Here is a 22,813-nt window from a genome sequence, read left to right on the forward strand (position 1 = left end):
CAAAGGAGACACACACACACTGGAGTAAATTGTAAGAAACTACAATCCACTCTGCAAGTGCATTACATACCAGTTCTAGTATGGTCAAGGTGATCTGAAGTCACCTTATGGTTTCAGGGATTAAGTTCAACAATTCTCCATGGACCAGGTAGTGCACAGGGTGAATGGAGCATCTCCACCAACATTTCTAAAGGACCAGCAGGAATGCTGCTCATTCTTAGCCACTCAAAACTGTGGTGTGGCAGTGCTCATGGCTTTTAAAGTCATAAAATGCATAAGGGACAAGTGTGGCATTGTCTAATCATCATCATTGCCTATAGTAGACTTCTGAGGTATGGGAAATAGTCCATGTTGTCTAAAGCCATGCTGTAGATCTTGCTGGGTTAGTGCTGTGTGGTAAGGACAGGCAGGTGGAGGACCTTTGTCTTACGGATGTTTAGTGCAAGGCCTATACTTTCATACACCTCGGTGAAGATGTTGATAATGGCTTGGAGTTCAGTCTCTTGTGTCTGCACATATTCATGTTGTCCATGTACTGGAGTTCAATGTCTGTATGGGATGACCTTGGATCTAGCCTGGAGGTGACAAAAGTTGATGAGGTTCCCCATTGGTTCTGTATAGTTCCACTCCAGCAGGGAGCTTGTGTGAGGTGGAGCATTGCAGCGAGGAAGATCGAGAAGAGGGTTGGTGCAATGACACAGCCCTGCTTGACCCTGGTCGGGTTTGTTGGTCAGGATCACAGCTTGCATGTTAAACTTTTGAGGGCAGCTGAAACAGAGGAAGACACTCCATATATGGTCCCTTGTCACTGACAGCATCAAAGGGCTTTGTGAGGTCAAAGGTGGCCATGTACAAGGGTCAATGCTGTTACCTGCATTTCTCAGTTGTCGTGGTGAAGATCATGTCCATTGTATGCCTTAGTGGATAATGCACATTAGGGGGTGTCGCCTCAGCCACAGGGAGAAGACAGTTGAGGATTCTAGTGATGACTTTCCCAATGTCAAACCATCACTATTTATACCATCTCTTCAACAGTTGGTAATATCCTACACAAGGCTTTGGCCTTCATTTTGCTCATACTTCAGAGCCCACAACACAGACTGCAGTGTGATAAGTGAAGACCGCCACCCTTTTCTTTCAAGCAGTTGTTCTGGATTTGAGAGGAATTATTGCAGATTACCAGATGGTTGCTTAGGATTAGAAACTGGGATCCAAATATATAGATGGTTAATAAGACCGCTTCAGAGAAGAAAAATGGAGTTAAATCTTTATTTTTTTTTTAAACAGGAGATAGATTTACTCATTCACAGCAGTCTGCTCTACATAAGACATTGACAGGACTGAGTGCCCATGTGAGGAAGATGGTGTGATCTTATTGCAAACACTCATTACACAAATACTGATACGGTCCCTCTCTATTACAGAGAGAGGTTTAGGACTTCATGGTCAGGCAGTCACTAATTCACAAAGCAAGTGATCACAGAAAGGTGGCTGTGTTTCCTAAAAGGGGCTACACGCAACAAGATCACCAGTGTATGATCGTTGAGGTTTCTGCAGTGTCGGAGGTCTAGAGAGGAGTGTCAGAGCTTCAGTTCCTTCTGAATGTCCCACAAGGTGGTGGCACTCTTTTGGATCTGCTCGGTTTCATCTGGTTTCAGTGTCATCTTCACAATATTAGCGATTCCATTGTTATCCAGAATGCAAGGGAGGCTCAAGAAAACTTCATTTTTAATACCATAGAAATCCTAGAGGAAGGAGAGAACAGGATGGTCAAGGCACTGCTGCTTCAGTGTTATTTCAACTCCCCCCACCCCCCCCACAGTACCTCACTAAACCAGTTAACATCTCCTGCCCTCTTAATCTGGGAGGGTAAATCATCAGCGGCAGTCCCTCAAAATTGAGGAAGACTTGCTTCCACTCAAAGCAGTTCTCAGGTGGCTGAACAGTCCAATATGGGAATTACAATCTCTGTCACAGGTGGGACAGACAGTCGTTGAGGGAAAGGGTGAGTGGGGAGTCTGGTTTGCCACACGCTCCTTCCGCTGCCTGCACTTGATTTCTGCATGCTCTCAGCGTCCTCCCGTAGGATGTTGCATTTTATCAAGGCGACTTTGAGAGTGCACAAAATTGTCAACAGTCCTGTTTTAATGCCTAGTGCTGGATCACACAAGTCCCACTCTTCCCCACCCCTACAAGCGCTCACAGTGCACAGCATGCACTCAACATTGCTGCTCTTACCTTAACCATTGTGGATACTGGGTGCACCCTACACAGGTTTTTCATAATAGTCTGTGCCAGGTCTGCCACAGACAGCCCAATAGCCCAGGAGGTATATCCTTTCAGTTTGATCACCTCATAAGCACTGTGGAGAAAGAGCAAGGATGTCCAGTCAACAATGCTTTGGTAAGAAACACCATTAATCGTACCAATTCCCAGCCAGTGCTACATTGTATTACTACTACTAGCAGCACAAAAACAAATCATTCTACCCATCACTTTCTTTCCTCCTCTCCTGATCTCAGCTGCTTTATATAGTTATAGGTGCTGGTAACACTAGTATCTTGTCCAAGCAATGCTTCCCACTTGAGCCCAGTGTTGGTGGGTTATTTGACCACTCTCCATAAATGTACACTGTGAATGTGGTTACTCATAGCACGAGAAGATCTGAAATGATATTGAATATTAGAACTGGGTGCTTTGACTAGAGACAATTTCTCATGCTGTGCAGTGAAAAGGTTAATTTATTCCTTTGTGGTCTTTGTAAAGAATATTTACCACAGTGGAGTTCTCCAAAGTACTGGAATAATTTGATTTTTGTAAGTGTAGATCTTAAAAATGAAGGCTGCACAGGTCCAATCCTCCATTTTCTGAAATGATTTACAGTGGGTATCAAATTCCAGCATCCCCCATTGGGTTCATTGCTAGATCCAAGACTGCAAATGTGGAACAATATTTTCCATTGATGAACCATCATATTCCAACTCAGACTTTCTATACTTCACAGCACTCACCCCATCTTATTATATCCTCCAAACTTTCTTTTAAACCAATAAATTCCCAACTCCTGCTTGGTGTTTAAAAGGTGCTAAACACATTGACCCTCACAGGAAGCATCCAAGAGTTTTGACAGCATCTTAAACAGCTAAACCAAATTAGGTCCATCTCACGAGCTTCCAGAAATTCCATTTAAAGGCCACAGCAGGCAATATGTAAGCCAACACATGCTGGTGGAGAATGGCAATACATACAAGAGCATTTACAATGGGTCAGATCACTCCAGGTCTCACCTGTCCACCACATCCTTATGCATCTTCTTCCAGTTCTCTTTGTCTTTGTCAGTTCCCATTTCAGGGTGCAGCTCCTTCAGGCTCACACCTGCAACATTCATGCCACTCCAAACAGGTACTGTGATAAAACCAATCAAGGAAACAAAATGCAGCAGGTTAATACAAAACCAGCTCCAGGTGGCCCAACATTCAGCACCTGATTGGTTATACAACTCAAAATACTCAAGCAAAGAATCTAACTGCACTGGTGGGTTTTCTTCCACAGCTCAGAAAAATGGTATGAAAATGCCACACAGCCAGCTAGTATTATATTTTACTGAAATCTTCATGACAGCTCTTCAGTTTGTCATGTATCTTATCTGATCTACATTGGGTAGCTTATTTCAAATTGTCCTTGAACAGGTTGGTCATTTGGCCCAGCAGGCCTGCTCCTTCCATCAGCAGTGTATATTCTACCCTACCCCTACATACAATCTCCCCAACCCCTTCCCCATGCATTCAGTTAAACAGACAAAAGTAAAGACTGCCCCTTGCCCAGAGTCCTTTCAAGGCAGAATGCTGGTCTATCTGGAGAAACGATATTGCTACATATGAAAAGATAGGTGGGATGTTGGCACGTTTGTTTTTGTTCACCTCCAAGGGATCGTGAAGGCATTTCCCTGAATTGGCCGAGGGTCTGATTATTTTTTCTCTCAATCTTTTCCTAGGAGATTACATGGCTGCTGATGGAGGGGAACACTGGGAGTTATGGTGCTGATTTGTAACATAACTGAATGGGACAGACTTGATGGACAATCTGGTCTTTCTCTGTCCCTCTTTCCTATACATTAATGATAGTTTGCAGGACTCCAACACCTTTCTGCCCCTCCCAAGCCTTCACTGATTTAATTATACTATTGAATAATGTTTGACTGCAGTTACATTCTAGGAGTGAAACCATTGTGATCCATGATGTAAACTGATCATGCATAGAAAGGGAATTTTCAACTCCATTGGCTGTATTTTTACACTGACTTACTGTATATCCTGTACTAAAGTTTCCCATCCCCCACCAGATCGGTAATCTCACAGCGTTGCTAATTTTGTGCTTCTGCTCTCTGGCTATATGACTCCAGTTCAAACAGCCAGATTATATTACCTCAGCCTTTCAGTAATTGCGTCAGACCCCACTGGGTTGCACTGAACTTCTCGGAATTCCAGTGGGAAGGGAGTAATCTTGTCCATAGCAGAGTGTAACAGGTAGGTGCTCATCACAGTTCCCAAGTCACACGGTCTCATTACAGCGAGAGTGGCTAAGGATATCAGACAGCACTGTGCAAAGGTGACTAATACCAGGCTGCAGACATCTTTAGGCAACAGTCTGAGTGAAGCAGTGATACAGCTATCTGTTTCCATGCCAACTGGCCCCAACACGACATTTGGCCTACTTCAATTTCAACCGTAACCTCAAGCATAAATTGGAGCATCGCCTGCAGACATACCGCTAGAGTCGCCATGCTCGCCAATCACCCAGCCGTGACAGCTGGAGCAGTGGATGCCCAGTCTCTCCCCCATCAGGTAGCGGAACCGAGCAGAGTCCAGGTTACAGCCGCTGCCAATAACACGGTGCATGGGAAGGCCACTCAACTTCCAGGCCACGTAGGTAAGGACGTCCACTAGAAATAAAAGGGAACACGCTAATACATAGAATAACCCTCACAGCAACTCCTCAGCCCATCCAGACCCACAACACAGTCCCCAACTCAACACACACACAAACTCATTCAATCTGCAGTCCAATAGACAGACTGGCTGCAATTCTCAAACTGATACTTTTAGCAATTGGTGCTAATCAGGATATACTAGAGCCAGCCCATTTGCTTCACTTAATAAGTGTTGTCTAAATGAGACCTACTGCTAAGCCATTCCTTCACATTTTAATTCCAGCACTTCAACAGTTAACAGCACAGAATTACTCAGTCAGATTGCTGGGAAGGCTCAATTGTCTTCAAACTAGAGACCAAGTCCCTTTTAATCTCTTGTTCTAATATGACTGAACAGTGACCTCAAAAGGACACTGGGTAGCTTTTGTTGTGGAGACCAATATGCAGTTTCCATGGTGATGGTACTCTGTACTTACGCTATAAACAGTTTCAGTTGAGACTTCTGCTTGAGGGAGCTCCTGCAGCTTGCTCAGCACATTCCACCAGCCATCCATCCATCCATTCAGGGAATGACCCTTCCCCCACCCTGCTCACTCCCTCCTGGGGCAGTTAGCCCCCGTGCTCAGAATCTGCAGATTAAGCTGTCCCTCCCCTCCCTCCCTCCCTCCCCCCCTCCACAATAGGCCAGCAACCAGACACCACTGTACATAGGGACACTGAGCCACACCACCCATTGCAGTCTGAAGGCTCTGCCGCTGAAGCAAAAGTGGATGCACAGAGGATGTATTTGTGGCAATTAGGCCTGGAGAAGGTGCAAAAGCAAGGAGATACTTGTAGCCAAGAACAAGGATTTTGAATTAAATGCACTGGGGACTGTGAGCCGAACATGGAATGGTGTTTGAGGCTCAAGGGAGGGCCAAAGAACGTCAAGTATGCGGTCAGATTCAGCCAGACAATGCAGCCCGGGGAGGGAAGAGTTGGGTGCAAACTTTTTGGTGGAGCCAAGCAGGATGGCATCGCTTTCTCAATATTCACTTGAAGAAAATTCTGGCTTTTCCACAATTTGGCATCAGACAGTAATGGTTGCAGGGCAGGAGATGGTCATCACCAAGTGCAAGCACTCCAACAACAAATGGGGAGGGGAATAGAGAAGTGGCCATTCCCAGGTATGGAGCATGAAGGTCATGAAAGGAAAAGCCATTGCCGGAGATGTACTGGCAACACTGAACCATGTAGGGGTGGAACTAAGCAAGGCCGTGCCAGAGGCACGGAGGATGAGAATAGGATTGGTCTGTCGTGATAAATGCTATCAGGGAGGATGAGCAGAGATAGTGTGCCACTGTCAAAGGATGTCAATGATTTAGACCAGAACAGTCTCAATGCTGTGAACAGGGCAAGTCATTGAGGGGTTTTGAACAGGAAGCAATAGGCAAAGTGAGCATGAAGCTGGGTGTCAACTCCAGAACGGGAGAGAACATGGAGCAGTGAGGGTGACTGGGCCAAGGATGGGCTCCAGCATCTTAAAATAAAACACTACCCAGATGTTGGATTTTTTTTTATAAAGTCACAAAAAAAAAATCAATATTGTAGGTTACAAAAGGCAGAGCATGTCAGGCACTTGTCTTACTGAGGATGTGGAGACATTACTTCAGAAGTGAATGTGTCAGAAAAGCAAAACTTAAACCATGATTCCAGCCCAACAGGATGAAGAAATTGGCAACTGTTTGGCTCCTTGACCAAACACTAAAAAAAAAAATAGGTGTTTTCTCCACAGGAGCTCACGTGCCTTGTCCGTCCATCCCCCCCACAGTAAATTGCAGAGTTCCCGATCCCTCCTGTGCGAGGTGGGGAAGCACTAACCTGGGTTGGACACCACCAGCAGGATGCAGTTGGGGCTGTGCTTGACGATGTCAGGAATGATGAATTTGAAGATATTCACATTACGCTGAACAAGGTTCAGACGGCTCTCTCCCTCCTGCTGCCGAGCACCAGCTGTGATCACAACCAGCTTGGAGCCAGCGCTCACACTGTAATCTGTCACATGAACAAAAGCACAGTTACATTAACGCAAGGCTGGGTTACTTTCATCTCACTGCTATCTTACCAACTCAATAACTGATCTGAAAGTGCACCACTTTTACCTCTCTCTTACACAATACGTGCACCAGAATCAACATTCTAGCCCCAACCCCCAGGGCCCAGGCCCCTACACTAAAGATGCTTCACTACCACAGAAGGCTGGCAAATGCACACACTACAAGTCTTTACATAGAATGTACAGCACAGAAACAGGCCATTCAGCCCAACTGGTCTATGCCGGTGTTGATGCTCCACCTGAATCACCTTCAGCAAACCCTTCCCTCTACCATTGCAACCCTGGAATTTTGCCCATGAAGGAGTAATAGCTGTCATCATCTCTCCATGTTGGAGCTGTGTGCTAATCTCAAAGTCTGGTCACAAGAGGTCCATACATGCTAATTCCAGCACAACCCCAGGCTAATTCTGTACTCTTTATTCCCACCAACCTTGTACTCACCTTTGCCGGACACAATCTTCGCAGTATGAAGGAAGAGGCTACCATGTTGCAAATCCATCATCTCTCCCTTCAATTTGTCCTCCATTACATCCACCAGAGCCACCTCATCTGCCAGGTCCTGTAATAGGGAACCATGAGTCACAACTACATTCAAGCAGACACGGTTCCAAAGGGCCTAATGCCCTAAACCACGCAGTCCAGTAGTCTTGGGTTTGACTGCCATGCTGTTTCAGGCAAGCTGATTATAGCCAAGGTAGCAGTATACACACTGCAATGTGCCTCGGCATCGCTGGAGGTAGGGTGGGGCAAAATTAGCCAAAGTTTCTGTTCCTGATCACTCTTGGAAAGAACACGTTGCCTGTAGTTGCATGACCTAGTGAAACACTGTTAAGGCCACATGGACACGGGGGGGGGGGGGGGGGGGGGGGGGAATCCACCTGCAAGAGTCGGTGTCTTAAGGAGAGGAGGGTGTAAAATTGAGGTGGCATTTGGGGGGGGGGGGGGGGGGAAATCCACCAGAGCAACATCATGCAATCATATGTAGCCCATGATGTTCCCCCCTTGGGCACACCAGGTTGTCCATCCCAGGAGGGTCCCAGAACTGCCGAAACCACATCATTCTCTGGTCCTCATTCCCAAAGGCCAGTTTGTAATAAATCAGAATCTCAATTTTCATTGAGGGGTGGGCTACCACATCATCAGCTGAACCCCATCTTACCTTCATTAAGACGCTGATGGCACATGCCATGCCTACTGCACCCACACCAACAATGGTTATCTTGTTGCAGGAGCCCTTCTCCTGGGATGTCACCAGGTGACCGATTAGCTTGTCCTTGAGGCTTGCCATTTTTGCTGCCAAAGGAAATAATAATTCATATCAGCTCAAGTCAGTGTAACCACATGCGCAGCTCACCATCATAAATGATGACTATTGGAGCCCAACCATCACAGCAAAGTGTACGTGCTGGATACAGCGACCATCCTCTTCCCTCGTCGCAAAAGTACAACAAAAGTAGAGAATTCGGCCCCTCAACATTTACATGCCTTATGATCTAACTCACCCAACTACATATTGAACACATATTAGCTGACGAATTTAATACTTAAAATAAAAAATGTTTTGTAACATCATGAATTTTGTAAAAAGGAATTTTAAGTGGTCCTACAGCTCAGCTCGATTCAGTCCTCTGCCATTTAATTTTATATACCTCAATGACGTTCCCTCAGAACCTTCTTTTAAAAGACTACCGAGCTCAAATTTGACTCAACTTTCCCCAAGAACTCATTCCTTATGAGACAAGTTTTCAGCAAGGCTTCAACATTATGCCACAAAGCGATTAGTCCACAAGGCAGGAAGGCCTGTAAAAAGAGACAAGCTCCCAAGATGAATTGAAAGTTTGCAAAGGCTGATTGCATTTGAAACTGAAAGTGTTCATATGTGGGACAGAAAACTGCACAGAACAAGTGTTGGGAGAGAGATGGGTGCCTGGGGCTTTCAAACATTAAGCAGCCAAAAAATCAAGAGAGACCTACATAATAAAACAGAAACTGCTGCCAATATACAGCAGGTCAGGCAGCAAGAGAGATGTAACTGGTTTTGAGCAAGTACAAATGCAGGGACAGGGGGAGGGGAGAAAGAACAAAAAGGAAGATCGAAAATTGAATGACAAAAGGAGATGGTAATGAGACAAGTAAAGGAACAAAAGCAAAATACTAGAGGCTGGAAATCTGAAATAAAAACAGAAAATGCTGGAAATACTCAGGTCAGGCAGCATCTGTGGAGAGAGAGAGACAGACAGCAGTGCTGTTCCTCGAGTTTCATTGGAACTGTGTCGGAGGCCGAGTACTGTGAGGTCAGAGTGGGAGTGGATCGAGATAGATTGGTAAGGTTGGCTGTCGACTGCCAATTTAATGGGACTAGGGAAGTGAAATAAACAGAACCAACATAAATTAAATTTCCCTAAGCTACAGAACACAGCAGAGGGATCTGGGATATTGGTGGATAGCTCACTAAAACCAGTGTGTGGCAGCTGCATGGCAGGCCAATCAGATCTTGGGATGGATTACCAGCAGGACACAGCATTAATCTCATGATAAATCTGTACAAAGCATGTGTATTGCCACACCGAGTACTGTGTGCCGTTCAGGTCACTGGTCACAAGGATAGCCAGCCACTGGATGCAGTTTAAGATATCAGAGTATTGAAGGGGAGAGAAGCGGAGGGTTGATTACTCTGGAGCAAGGACGGCTCAGGGAAGATATTATTCAAGATTCTTAAGGGAGTAGGTAAATGAAACCACGATATGGTCAATTGCCACATACTCCAGAACCAGGTTCATGTGCTCAATCGCAGGAGTGGGAAGGGGCAGTTTAGACATAACTACCCCATGCAGAGAATGATACATGTGTGCAGTGGACTTGGAGGCAGATTGTGGGGAAAATGGAGGGAGCATTATATATTAAAGGGAGTGAGCAATAAGACTAGTGTTCATTTTTTGATTGACCAAATGGACTGCAGAAAGTTTTCCATTCCTGTACTTTCCAGCGTTCCTACAGAAATCACTCTGGCTGCTCTTCTCTGCATTCTCTTCAATGTTTCTCTTGAACTGTGGTGACCAGGTACATTATAAGTGGTTCAGCATAACCTGCAGAGACTTGTACTCCATTGTCCTAGCAATATATTCTAACTTTCTATTCTCTCTCAACCGTTTCTCCCTATTGTCTCATCTCATAGTTTATTGTTACTTACTTCTAGGTCCCTTTTAAAGTCTCCTTGTGTTAATTCTGTTTTTTTTCATTGTATACAGTACCTACATTGCTTTTTGTTTTGCTCAATATGCAACAGTGTGCATGCGTCAGTATCACATTTCATTTATCACTGATCTGCCCGATTGCATAACTGACTTAAATCCTTTTACAAACCATTAACTAATCTGTGCTCCACTATTCTCTACTTAACAATTTCATAATTGCTTTCTGCATCCAGGTCATTTATGGAAGACAATGTCAGCTTGGCCCAGTGGTACAAATCTTGCCCGAATTAGAAGGCCATGGATTCAAGGCCCACCAAGAACTTGAGCACATAGAACAGTGCAGTACCAAAGGACTCCAATCTTTTGGACAAGACTTTAAATTGGAGTTCCCACCTGCCTGTTCAGGTGGATGCAAAACAAAGTCCCATGGCACTATCCATACAAGAGCAGGGAAGTTCACAACAGCAACTGGGCATCGTGGGATCTTGATGCTAAGAGGTTGCCGAGACATTTTCCTACAAAAGTACTCCATTGGCTGGAAAGCACTGAGACGTTTGGTGATCGTGAAAGGTGCTATATAAATCCCTGTCTTTCACATTAAAAAAAGGGGACTGCACTTCAAAAAGTAATTTGTTTACTGTGAAGCACTTTGGGACACAGCAAGACATAAAAGATGTTATAGAAATCCAAGTTCTCGTTATAAAAAACAGTTCAACCAGTGACCCCTCAGCCTCTCACCTTCCCCTACTGAATAATGGAGCCCTCCATAGTTCGACTAATGTCTTGCCGTTCCTATGCATTTCCTGCTTTTGAGAATTATCATCATAAACTAGAACGTCTCCCAGTCCCCTGGAGGTAAAGATCAACATTCCATTAGCCTTTTTGATCCTGTTCCTTCAGGATGATTCTGAAGTAGTAGGTCGCTTAGGCCAAGGCACAATAGTGCTTGATGTGATCAAGCCAAATATGATTAATGATTAGATCACTGGAGCAGATTACAGCATGATCCAAGTTCCATTTGCAGCGATGGGTAATGATGCATGTCTATCGATGTACATACAAGTCTTCAAAGTTTGCATTTGAGCATCTCATCCCCATGATTGACACATCCGACAACACACCAACGCTGCAGGGTGGAATGGAATATAACATTCCCACTGACCTCGCCCTCTGAGAATGCAGATCCAGATTAATAGTATCAGATATATAGGACACAGTTCATTGCATCTTTCCTCCCCTTGTATTGTGCCCAGAGAGCCAATATTTGACTTTCTCCTCTGTTCCCTCTTCACACTGAGCACATCAAGGATTGTTCCTGGCCACACTTAGTTTCATTCACTGGGACTTGCTGCTAATGTCCCAATCTCGCATTTCCTACTTTGTCCCAAAAGCCCCCAGTTTTCAAGGAATAAATTGCAATCCATTGGCTCTTTATCCATCCAAAGAGAGCGATAATACAAGATAAAATAGCTAAATGCCACTGATCACAAAGCATATCTTATGAAATGGAATCTCAATCCAGGTCCTTCTGAGTTTAATTCAACAGCAGCACAGCAAACAATCCCGTGTCAGGGTATTTCTCCATTAGCTGCAATGACCCCATCACATAATCTTTATTATTTTGACAGTAAGATCCCTTGCATCCTTTTTTACTAGGACCACAACTTTTGAATTTACCTTCCTCATTCAACCTACTGGCTTATAAAACCCACGCTTAGCATCACCAGACCACGACTTCCTGATTTACACCTCTCCAATTCTTTATAACCATAGCTAGATCTGGCCCTTCAATCTTCATGTTGGTTTCTCAGACTTAAAACACAAGGGGAAGATTACTGTATCACATGATAGCCACGTGGGAAGTGGCTTTGAGCAGGACAGGCACTCGTGCACCCAGCTAATCCCACTTTCCCCAACCCTCAACAGTTCACTCCCAGGCTGTCAGCCCTATGAGAGAATCCTCCACAAACCTAATTAAGAAACTTTCAGGGACTTCCCCTGGGACCACCGTTATCCAAGACTGCAATTATAAACTGAAGCCACCAGCTTTCAGACAGCTAACTACAGTCAGCAATTCCAGCCTCCTCAATGATGCAACATTTTGACACAACCACTTCATTGTTCTACTACATCAAACCCAACATGGCCAGCACACCGCCTACAACTACATCCCGGTCACTGGGTCCAATTAAAAATAGTCCTGATCTTCCTCCACATGCTGCCTATGCAACATCCACAATTATTGGGGTCTGGTTCCATATACCAGGCAATACCCAGCAGCACCTCTCTAAACATTGCAATGTTGTATCATATCAATTTGTGGATAAACAGAAACAGATCAATTCTTCTCAATGCTACTAGAAACTTCACATTTTAACCACTCCACCACTCTCCTCACCCCTCCCTCCCAAAAGGCATTTCTTTCCCCAGATGTGTGTGTCAAGGCTCAATCCAAAAAGGGTATTTTGCTCCAAGGTGGGCTTCAAACCTTAGAGCTAGCCCATTGCCAAGATTGCCCAATTCCATACCCCTCATTCATACCTTGGTCATCTCCAGGCACAACTTCTCTAATGCTTCATTGACAATTTCAAACATCCAGAATTATGCCAATTGCATCTAACCAAGCATTTAAGTACTACTTACCCATTATCCATCCACCCTATTTCCCATCAACAGTTTATAAAATATTCACCCTGGTCCATAAATCCAACAGTGGCCTTGCCTCACGTACTTGAGAAACCTTCTTCCAGCAACCTTCATCCAAACACACACCTCTCCTCTTCCAACTCAGATCTTCTGTGCATTTCTCCCCTTTTTCCCTCCCCACCCCCAAGCTGTTGGAGAGCCTTCAACCTTTTGGAATGCTCTTCCTAAAGACCTTAGTACATCTATTCCCACTTCCATAGGGCTCCTCAAAACTCAACTTTTCAACTGCACTTTCCATAAACTTTGAATAACATTCCTCCAAAACACCATTAAAAACTACACATGGGAAAGCTGTGGCAACCTAGGGAGATGCCTACGAGCTCATGCAACAGGAAACAGTGCATTGAAACTGCTGCAAATATCCCCATAAAAAGAAAAACCCCAAGCAATCCTGAATGGTCACAAGCCTCTCCTTTCTCTCCTTCACTCCAAGAGAAAGGTTAAGGAGATAAACAGCAGAGGAAGACAGCAGCAGTCCTACTTCAGATATCGATCATGTAATGTGCAGCCACAGGCCACTCATACTTGCCTGGTCTATCTTCTGATACCCCCAGTATTGCAGTTTAAATAGAGTTAGCCATTGGGGGCCGGGAGAGAGAAGCGTGGAAGAAACACAATGGAAGCATGGACAAGCATTCAGCAGTTTGAGACTATTTAATCAGATCTATTATATAGAGGGAGGTGATTGTGAAACCTTTGGCAACCTTTCACTGTTGCCAATTGGTACCAGCCCATTGAGAAAGGAGGAAGAACATTTAAGACAAGACAGTTATGCAAGGCAAAAAAAGCACACAGCATTATTACACAAATTCACATCCAGATTACACTTAAAATGTGTTCCTTAAAATATTTTGGTTAACAGACAAACCAGCTGAGGTGTTACCAGTCTTCTGGTAGAAAAAGCAAACCACATTTGCCATTGAATGATACATAGACTAGAGATTGATCTTCCTGCCACTCCCAATAATTTCCAAATAGCTACACATTGATAAGTATGTACCAGAGCTTTGCATGCACAGGGACAATAAGAGATCCCAACTTAAGTCCAAAAGTGGACCAAGTAGCCAGGGGGAAGCAAGCATGTCTCAAGTACAAAGATTTGACTGGCTCAAGACATCATGAACATTTTCCACACTCAATTCACAGGGCATTAGATAAGGACTAGCATTCACCCTATCCATCCAGAAAGAGGTCATAGCAGCTAACTTTCATAATTCCAACATTTTGCTTCAAGTATCTGATCCAGAAGCCTACTCTAGATATTGATCAGCCCATGTGGAGAAAAACTGCCCTTCAGTCCTGAATTTGCATTTCAGTCATTTGAATCCACCTGACATTGTGAAGGAGTGTTTCAGATTGACTATTCCTATGCTAATGACTTATTTGAATACCTCCGATGCTACTTCCTCCGAAAGCTGAAAACCCCCAGTTATCCAAGTCCTCATGAAAGGAAAAGTAGTAACCTTACACAGAACGTCTTTACTGCCGACAGTAGACTGAAGGCAAGGCTCGCCAGGCAACAGCTACCTCCTCTGGGCGACATCACATTACCTTCCCGCTTACTCCCAACAATCAGCTCTATTATTTCAGCCCATATTTATGCAATATATCTGTAGGTGAAAATGAACACCATATTCACTCATTTTGAACCTAGTGAGATCTCGCCAGTATTCATCACCTCCCTCATAAAATGGTCAAAACGTCACAAACCCTTCCCTTGTCTCACTTTGTATCCTAGGGTTAATATCGAATTTCACATTGAGGTTTTTTTTTAAACTGAACATGTGGCTACGATGGAGGAGCGGACGGGTGGCACTGGGCTGGCCATGTCTGTCTGTGATCTATCTCCCCACGTACCGGGGGCAGTGCGGGGACTGCCCGCCCACCCACAGGGCACAGCACATTGTGGCCATGTTACTGGGGCTGCGCCCAGAGCCGGGACCTGAAGCCAGACGGATAGCCCGAGCATCGCCGGCCCACAATCCCGCCCAGCTCCCAGCGAGCGGCCCTGAGCTGAGGACCGGACACTGATCCTGATCCTCACAGAGTACAACCTGCGCCATTACACACCGCTTCAACACAAAGCTGCACTGTGGGTGCGCGGATGTACTGCAGCACAGCGCAATAATACTGAATTTTAACACTAGTGCAATACAGTACAATTTATCTACAAACGCTTGTTTTTCTATCTACAATAGAATATCTATACTCAGTTCTGTATAAAGCAGCGTGATACAGCAGCACACACACCAGGGTGACGCTATACAATGAAACAAGTATAACAATAAACAAATAAAGCGCCCTGTATTGAGGAATGTACCACAGGTAGCGATATTCGGGCGATACACTGTTACACAGCGTTACTATGTTGCTTTTTTTTTGTTCATTCTTGTCAGATCAACTCCAGCGCCAAAGATCACTTTGCGCTACTACATTTGATCTTAGCCAAAAGGCCGAGAGGGGAAGCTGCACCGTTCCTGGAAACACTGCAATACCAGGTCGGTGCGTGGAGTGGACCGAGCACAGCCCCTGTTCCAAAAAAACAATGTAATATTTGGTCCCCAGATAGGGGATATTAAACTGATAAGAACATACTACACTTGATCTTAGCCAAAAGGCCTTACTATGTTGCTGTTCCTTGCGCTGCTCCCGTTACCTGCTCGCTCCGCGTGCACTCCGCACTCACCCCGCGCCTATTTATCCGTTGCGTCATAATGCATCACGCACTCATCTACATATGACGCAGAGCAGGCGCACGGAGGCTAGCGGCCACGCTGATTGGATCAGACTGTGATTGACAGGGGGGGCTGGCTCAGACTGTGATTGACAGGCCAGGTTGGATCGTGTCAGGAGTCACGTAGTGATAAGCCGGCAAGAAGGAAGTGGTTGGCATTAGGCATAGTCATAAATATGTTGGGGTGGAAATACTTGTGCAGGAAATGGAATACATCATGTCACATTTGCTGTGCATATAATCTGCACATTCCTGACCAATCTGCATTGAGATATTCTACATGCAGTATTACAGATTGTGAGGACCGTGCTGTGGTCCAACCGGTCGGTGCACCACCCTTGGTCGTCAGTAAAAGGTCTGGTGCCGCAACCTCTGACAAGAGGCACCACGTGCTGTCAGCGACATGATCCTGCAGCAAATGTACATCATCATCATCATCATTATTATAGGCAGTCCCTCGGGATCGAGGAAGACTTGCTTCCACTCCTGAAGTGAGTTCTCAGGTGGCTGAACAGTCCAATATGGGAACCACAGTCCCTGTCACAGGTGGGACAGACAGTCGTTGAGGAAAGGGGTGGGTGGGACTGGTTTGCCGCACGCTCCTTCCGCTGCCTGCACTTGATTTCTGCATGCTCTCGGCAACAAGACTCGAGGTGCTCAGCGCCCTCCCAGATGCGCTCCCTCCACTGAGGGCAGTCTTTGGCCAGGGACTCCCAGGTGTCGGTGGGGATGTTGCACTTTATCAGGGAGGCTTTGAGGGTGTCCTTGTAACGTTTCCACTGCCCACCTTTGGCTCGTTTGCCGTGAAGGAGTTCCGCGTAGAGCGCTTGCTTTGGGAGTCTCGTGTCAGGCATGCGGACTATGTGGCCCGCCCAGCGGAGCTGATCAAGTTTGGTCAATGCTGGGGTTGTTAGCCGGAATGAGGATGCTGATGTTGGTGCGCCTGTCCTCCCAGGGGATTTGTAGGATCTTGCGGAGACATCATTGGTGATATTTCTCCAGCAACTTGAGGTGTCTACTGTACATGGTCCATGTCTCTGAGCCATACAGGAGGGTGGATATTACTACAGCCCTATAGACCATGAGCTTGGTGGCAGTTTTGAGGGTCTGGTCTTCAAACACTCTTTTCCTCAGGCAGCCTGCTCTTGTTGATAGGAGGCTCCCAAGGTATGGGAAGTGGTCCATGTTGTCCAGAGCCGCGCCATGGATCTTGATGACTGGGGGGCACTGCTGTGCGGTGAGGACAGGCTGGTGGAGGACCTTTGTCTTACAGATGTTTAGCGTAAGGCCCATGCTTTCATACGCCTCAGTAAATACGTCGACTATGTCCTGGACTGCAGCCTCCGTATGTGCGCAGACGCAGGCATCGTCTGCGTACTGTAGCTCGACGACAGAGGTTGGGGTGGTCTTGGATCTGGCCTGGAGACGATGCAGGTTGAACAGGTTCTCACTGGTTCTGTAGTTTAATTCCACTCCAGCAGGGAGCTTGATGACTCACAGTACAGATTTCGTCCCCTACAGGGTACAACAGACATAATTTTTGCAGCGCGACAACTACAGGGAAAATGCAGGGAACAGCGCCAGCCCTTATACATGGCCTTCTTCGACCTTACAAAGGCCTTTGACACTGTCAACCACGAGGGTCTATGGAGCACCCTCCTCCATTTCGGATGCCCCCAAAAGTTCATCACCATCCTCCGCCTGCTCCACGACGGAGGATGGAGGATGGTGATGCAGGCCGTGATCCTTACCAACGGATCCTTCACAGACCCAATCCACGTCTGGACCAGGGTCAAACAGGGCTGCGTCATCGCCCCAACCCTCTTCTCAATCTTCCACACTGCCATGCTGCATCTCACAGTCAACAAGCAGATGTACATCATCCTAGTGCAACTTCATAAGAGTTCCTAATACAGGTTCAAGGAAGTTACATAAGAGCATAAGAAATAGGAGCAGGAGTAGACCATTTGGCCTCTTAAACCTGCTCCCCCATTCAATAAGATCATGGCTGATCTGATCATGGACTCAGCTCCACTTCCCTGCCCGCTCCCCATAACCCTTAATTCCCTTATCGCTCAAAAATCTGTCTATCTCCGCCTTAAATATATTCAATGTCCCAGCCTCCACAGCTCTCTGCAGCAGAGAATTCCATAGATTTACAACCCTCTGAGAGAAGAAATTCCTCCTCATCTCAGTTTTAAATGGGCGGCTCCTTATTCTGAGACTATATCTCCTAGTTTTAGTTTCCTCTATGAGTGGAAATATCCTCTCTGCATCCACCTTGTTGAGCCCCCTCATTATCTTATAAGTTTCATCTCTCATTCTTCTGAATTCCATTGTTTATAGGACCAACCTACCCTCATAAGTCAATCCCCTCATCTCTGGGATCAACCGAGTGAACCTTCTCTGAACAGCCTCCAATGCAAATATATCCTTCCTTAAATACGGAGAACAAAACTGTACACAGTACTCCAGGTGTGGCCTCACCAATACCCTGTACAGTTGAAGCAGGACTTCTCTGCTTTTATCATGGCTGATCTGAAGTGGAGCTGAGTCCATGATCAGATCAGCCATGATCTTATTGAATGGCGGAGCAGGCTCGAGGGGACAAATGGCCTACACCTGCTCCTATTTCTTGTGTTCTTATACTCTATCCCCTTTGCAATAAAGGCCAACATTCCATTTGCCTTCCTGATTACTTGCTGTACCTGCGTACTAACGTTTTGTGTTTCATGCACAAGGACATCCAGGTCCTTCTATACTGCAGCACTTTGCAATTTTTCTCAATTTAAATTATAATTTGCTTTTCGATTATTTCTGCCAAAGTGGATAAGCTCACATTTTCCCCACATTATACTCCATCTGCCAAATTTTTGCCTACTCACTTAGCCTGTCTATAAACCTTTGCAGATTTTATGTGTCCACCTTACAATTTGCTTTCCCACCCATCTTGTAAGAGTTGGTACTTTGTGCAGTGTCTTATGGACATGTTCTGTTTTCCAGATACGATGGGGATACACTTTGAAATGGATCACAGATATCTACTCAGCCTGGTCCCAAACATTTTTTTTACTTTGTTCCAATGCATGTGCATCATTTTCTCCCCAAAACAACTACCATTTAGATAGCGCCTTTAACGTAGTAAAACATCCCAAGCGCTTATCAGAAGCATTATCAAATAAAATTTGACACCGAGTCACATCCAGGAGATTAAAGGATAGGAGAGCAGTGAACTCAGGAGAGCATGATGAGTTGAGATGGAAGTTGAAATCACTGAGGATGAGAAGTTGCTTGATGCAGAGGCTGAGGAAGGAAAGCAGTGAAGATATCTCGGTGATAAACTTGGTGAGGGACTTTGGTGTACAGTAGAGAACAAGGGTTTTAAATGAGAGGCAAGAGGGGTGGTGCAAGGTGAGATGCTGAGAGGCCGTGTGGTTGATAATGAAGAAAAAAGCTGCGGACTGCAGGAAGATATCAATGAACTGGTAAGGTGGGCAGAACAGTGACAAATGGAATTCAATCCGGCTAAGTGTGAGGTAATGCATTTTTTGGGGTGTGCTGACAAGGCAAGGGAACACACAATAAATGGTATGACACTGAGAAGTGTAGAGGAGCAAAGGCACCTTTGAGTGCAGGACCACAGATCCCTGAAGGTAGCAGGACGGGTCGATAAGGTGGTTAAGAAGGCATAAGGAATACTTGCCTTTATTAGCCGAAGCATAGAATACAAGAGCAAGGAGGTTACGCTTGAGCTGTATAAAACATCATCATCATAGGCAGTCCCTCGGAATCATGAAAGACTTGCTTCCACTCCCAAAGTGAGTTCTCTGATGGCTGAACAGTGCGATACGAGAGCCACCGACCCTGTTACAGGCGGGACAGACATTCGTCGTGGGAAGGGGTCGGTGGGGCTGATTTCCTTCCACTGCCTGCGCTTGACCTCTTCATGCTCTTTGTGTTGAGACTCTAAGAGCTCAACGCCCTCCCGGATGCACTTTCTCCACCTCGGGCGGTCTTCGGCCAGGGTCTCCCAGGTGTCAGTGGTGATGTTGCACTTTACCAGGGAGGCTTTGAGGGTGTCCTTGTAACGTTTCCGCTGTCCACCTTTGGCTCGTTTACCATGAAGGAGATCTGCATAAAGCATTTGCTTAGGGAGTCTCGTAACTGGCATGCAACCTATGTGGCCTGTCCAGCGAAGCTGATCTAGTGTGGTCAGTGCTTCAATACTGGGGATGTTAGCCTGGTCGAGGACACTGATGTTGGTGCGTCTGTCTTCCCAGGGGATTTGCAGGATCTTGCGGAGACATCGTTGATGATATTTCTCCAGCGACTAGTTAGGCCACATCTAGAGTACTGCATGCAGTTCTGGTCACCACACTCCAGGAAAAATGTGATTGCATTAGAGAGGGTACAGAGGAAATTAACGAGGATGTTGCCTGGACTGTTTAATTTTAGCTTTGAGGAAAGACTGGTTAGGCTGGGGTTGTTTTCTTTGGAATAGAGGGGGCTGAGGGGAGACCTTATTAAGGTGTATAATGTTGAGGGGCCTAGATAGGGTGGATTGGATGGACCTATTCCCTTAGCAAAGGTCAACAACCAGGAGGCATAGATTTAAAGTAATTGGTAGGAGGTTTAGAGGGGATTTGAGAGGAAATGTTTTCACCCAGAGGGTGCTGGGGGTCTGGAACTCACTGCCTGATACGGTGGTAGAGGCAGAAACCCTCATAGTATTTAAAAAGATACTTGGATGTGCACTTGAAGGGCCGTAACCTACAAGGCTATGAACCAAGAGCTGGAGAGTGGGATTAGGTTGGATAGCTCTTTGTCGGCCGGCGCGGACACGATGGGCCGAAATGGCCTCCTTCCGTGCTGTAAATTTCTATGATTTTATGCTCAAAAGGAGGAGAAGGTGTCAGGAGTAGGGGGCAGACCAGAGTGTGATTTGGTGATGAGCCACACCGGCACCATGGCACTTTGAGCAGGGCAAGTGGTGGAAGGTATGACCAGGTGGGGAGATTTCATTCAGGGGAATGGTGTCATGACCCGTCACCCTCCTTTGATAGATTGGTTCGTTGAACTTTTGTTTGCATGTTGGTATCGTGTACTTGTAGAATATAGAATTTTACGGCACAGAAGGAGGCCATTTGACCCATTGTGTCTGTGCCAGCTAAAAAAAAGCTATCCAGCCTCGTCCCACTTTCCAGCTCTTGGTCCGTAGCCTTGTAGGTTATGGCACTTCCAAGTGCATATCCAAAACCCCATTGTGTCCCAGATGTGGCTGAACATTCTGTGAAAATTGTCCCTATTGAGGAGAATTTAATTTTCTTCACCGCACGAGGAAAGGAGATTAGGAGGGTGACTAAAGGCGAGGTCAAAGAGATCGTTTTTGAGGAGGTTTTTAAAGGTGAAGACAGAAAGAGAGCTATAAAGGCAGGGAAATTAAGGGAAAGGTCTCAGAATATTCTTGTCACCAGTTTAGCATGAAGTGGATGAGAGGATTGGTTTTATATTGAGAAATTAATTTTACTTTGATTGTCTTAATCAACGGAACCTGTTATTTACAAGTCTCAATCAAAGAGATTGAAAAAAACTTTTCTCAGGATGTGTGGAACAGACTTGTACAGCATACAGTAGCATCAAGAGAGCTGGATTGAAATCTTTTAAGAAGAAGAATTGACAATTATAGAGATTAATAAAAATGCGTAATTGTAGGGGGACTTGGTGTTTTAATAATGTAGAGGATCAACAAGTTATGAGGAAAGGGGAGGTCCGTGATGGGATGATTATATATGGATCCTTCGCTAAATGGCCTTTTCCTGCTAGGGAATTTCAGTTATTAAATACTACATTTTATTTTATTGTCATCGTACATCACTAGCGGTTTAAAGAGCTTGTACTTTCACTGGATCATGATATTCAAATTTTGATGAATAAGAATTTAAAGAAATCTTTGTGAGGATTTTCATTTAGGTCAGTCATAAAGCCCTATTTATGTACGAGTCAGAGCACACAAAGCCAAACTATCAGTGACTTAGATGTATAGAAAATGGTCCAGAATTTAGAGGTATACAAAGGTTAGGTGCATAAACCATTCTACTGCTGAATCTGAGCTATTTGTGATGTAGAGATGACCAACCCCCAACTGTAATGCAGCAGCACATAAAACGCATCGAGCTGTGACCCAGAAGCGCTGCCACAACCAGTCAGAACACTAGAAACTAACAGTTCCTGATCTCACAGCCATCATCTTGGTTCAGCCAATTTTTTTTTTTACAGCAATTAGCTTGGTCACTGTAATTGTTCTGAGAGGTCAGTGATGACAGTATCACGCGAAGATTGGAGCTAAAACAGCATGTGAGGCTGAGATACAAAACTCACTCACTATTTAAAGCCGTTCCTGAATTTAAGGTCACAACCTAAGCGCATCATTTGAGCTGACTCTCCAATGCGGTACTGAGGGAGTGCTGCCTTGTCAGAGGTTCCATCTTTTCAACAATACAAAGGCTCCAAGTGCCTGTTCTGGTGGTACTATTCAAAGGACAGGAAGCTCTCGCAATGTGCCACTAAGAAAAATAACTCTTCATTCATTAATGTTTGTGTGATCTTGCTGTGTGTAAAATGGCTGCCACATTTGCCGACACAACACTCATTACACTCTTCAATGTCATTTATTGTATGTAAAGCACTTTCAGACAGTTTTGAGGGACGCGACAAGGATTATCAGATTTTAAACATTATAACATGGAAATTCATTTTGGTGTTACATTGAATGTTCATGCTACTTGTGTTAACGAGTGCTAATAAGATTGCACAGTAGTAATCAGTGAACATACAGCTGTCTCAGACTGCCATTTTGCTGTTTGAAGAATTGTGCTAGTGGGTGCCCTAAAATTTTGGGGTCTCTTTTTAAAGAATTTTCAGATCTTGTATCTTAGATCATTCCCATGGGTATGTCCCAACTATGCTTTCTGTTGTGTATCTGTAAAGCATGCACTCCCATGTTCTGCCACCAGGGAGTGCATCCCCTGAAGCCCCAAGGGATCCCAGCATCCCTTGGGAGCACTGTATATAAGCCGGCCCCTAAGGCCTGTTCCTCACTCTGGAGTGTCTTAATAAAGAATTAGATCACTGTTACTTTAACCTCCCTGTGTGCA

At 45.3% G+C, this 22,813-nt stretch overlaps 1 protein-coding gene and 1 pseudogene across 2 annotated transcripts; both read right to left on the reverse strand.

Annotated features, from left to right (window-relative positions):
• Positions 1-1,255: 1,255 nt before the first annotated feature.
• LOC139280199 (L-lactate dehydrogenase A chain) lies at positions 1,256-15,640 on the reverse strand. Of its 2 annotated transcripts, none has more exons than XM_070899789.1 (8): positions 15,582-15,640; positions 8,185-8,318; positions 7,467-7,584; positions 6,791-6,964; positions 4,769-4,942; positions 3,288-3,405; positions 2,239-2,362; positions 1,256-1,745 (listed from the first exon to the last, which is right to left on the reverse strand). In XM_070899789.1, the coding sequence occupies exons 2-8, from the start codon at positions 8,311-8,313 to the stop codon at positions 1,581-1,583; spliced, it is 1,002 nt and encodes a 333-aa protein (XP_070755890.1). In that variant the 5' UTR covers positions 8,314-8,318; positions 15,582-15,640; the 3' UTR covers positions 1,256-1,580. The 2 variants fall into 2 exon arrangements, with proteins under 2 accessions (XP_070755890.1, XP_070755889.1); XM_070899788.1 differs by having other exon boundaries at positions 15,550-15,636.
• On the reverse strand, positions 15,387-15,552 carry LOC139280314 (U2 spliceosomal RNA; annotated as a pseudogene).
• Positions 15,641-22,813: the final 7,173 nt, after the last annotated feature.

This window comes from Pristiophorus japonicus, chromosome 14, assembly GCF_044704955.1.
Source record: "Pristiophorus japonicus isolate sPriJap1 chromosome 14, sPriJap1.hap1, whole genome shotgun sequence".
In the NCBI taxonomy this organism is placed as follows: domain Eukaryota; kingdom Metazoa; phylum Chordata; class Chondrichthyes; family Pristiophoridae; genus Pristiophorus; species Pristiophorus japonicus.

Bases quoted from the DNA above. Each gene is read 5' to 3' on its own strand.
- LOC139280199 (XM_070899789.1), bottom strand. From the start codon at position 8,313: ATGGCAAGCCTCAAGGACAAGCTAATCGGTCACCTGGTGACATCCCAG. The intron at 3,406-4,768 runs GTATGTCTGCAG...GTTTTATCACAG, and splicing joins CGAGCATGGCGACTCTAGCG to TACCTGTTTGGAGTGGCATG. The intron at 2,363-3,287 runs GTGAGACCTGGA...CTTTCTCCACAG, and splicing joins CATAAGGATGTGGTGGACAG to TGCTTATGAGGTGATCAAAC.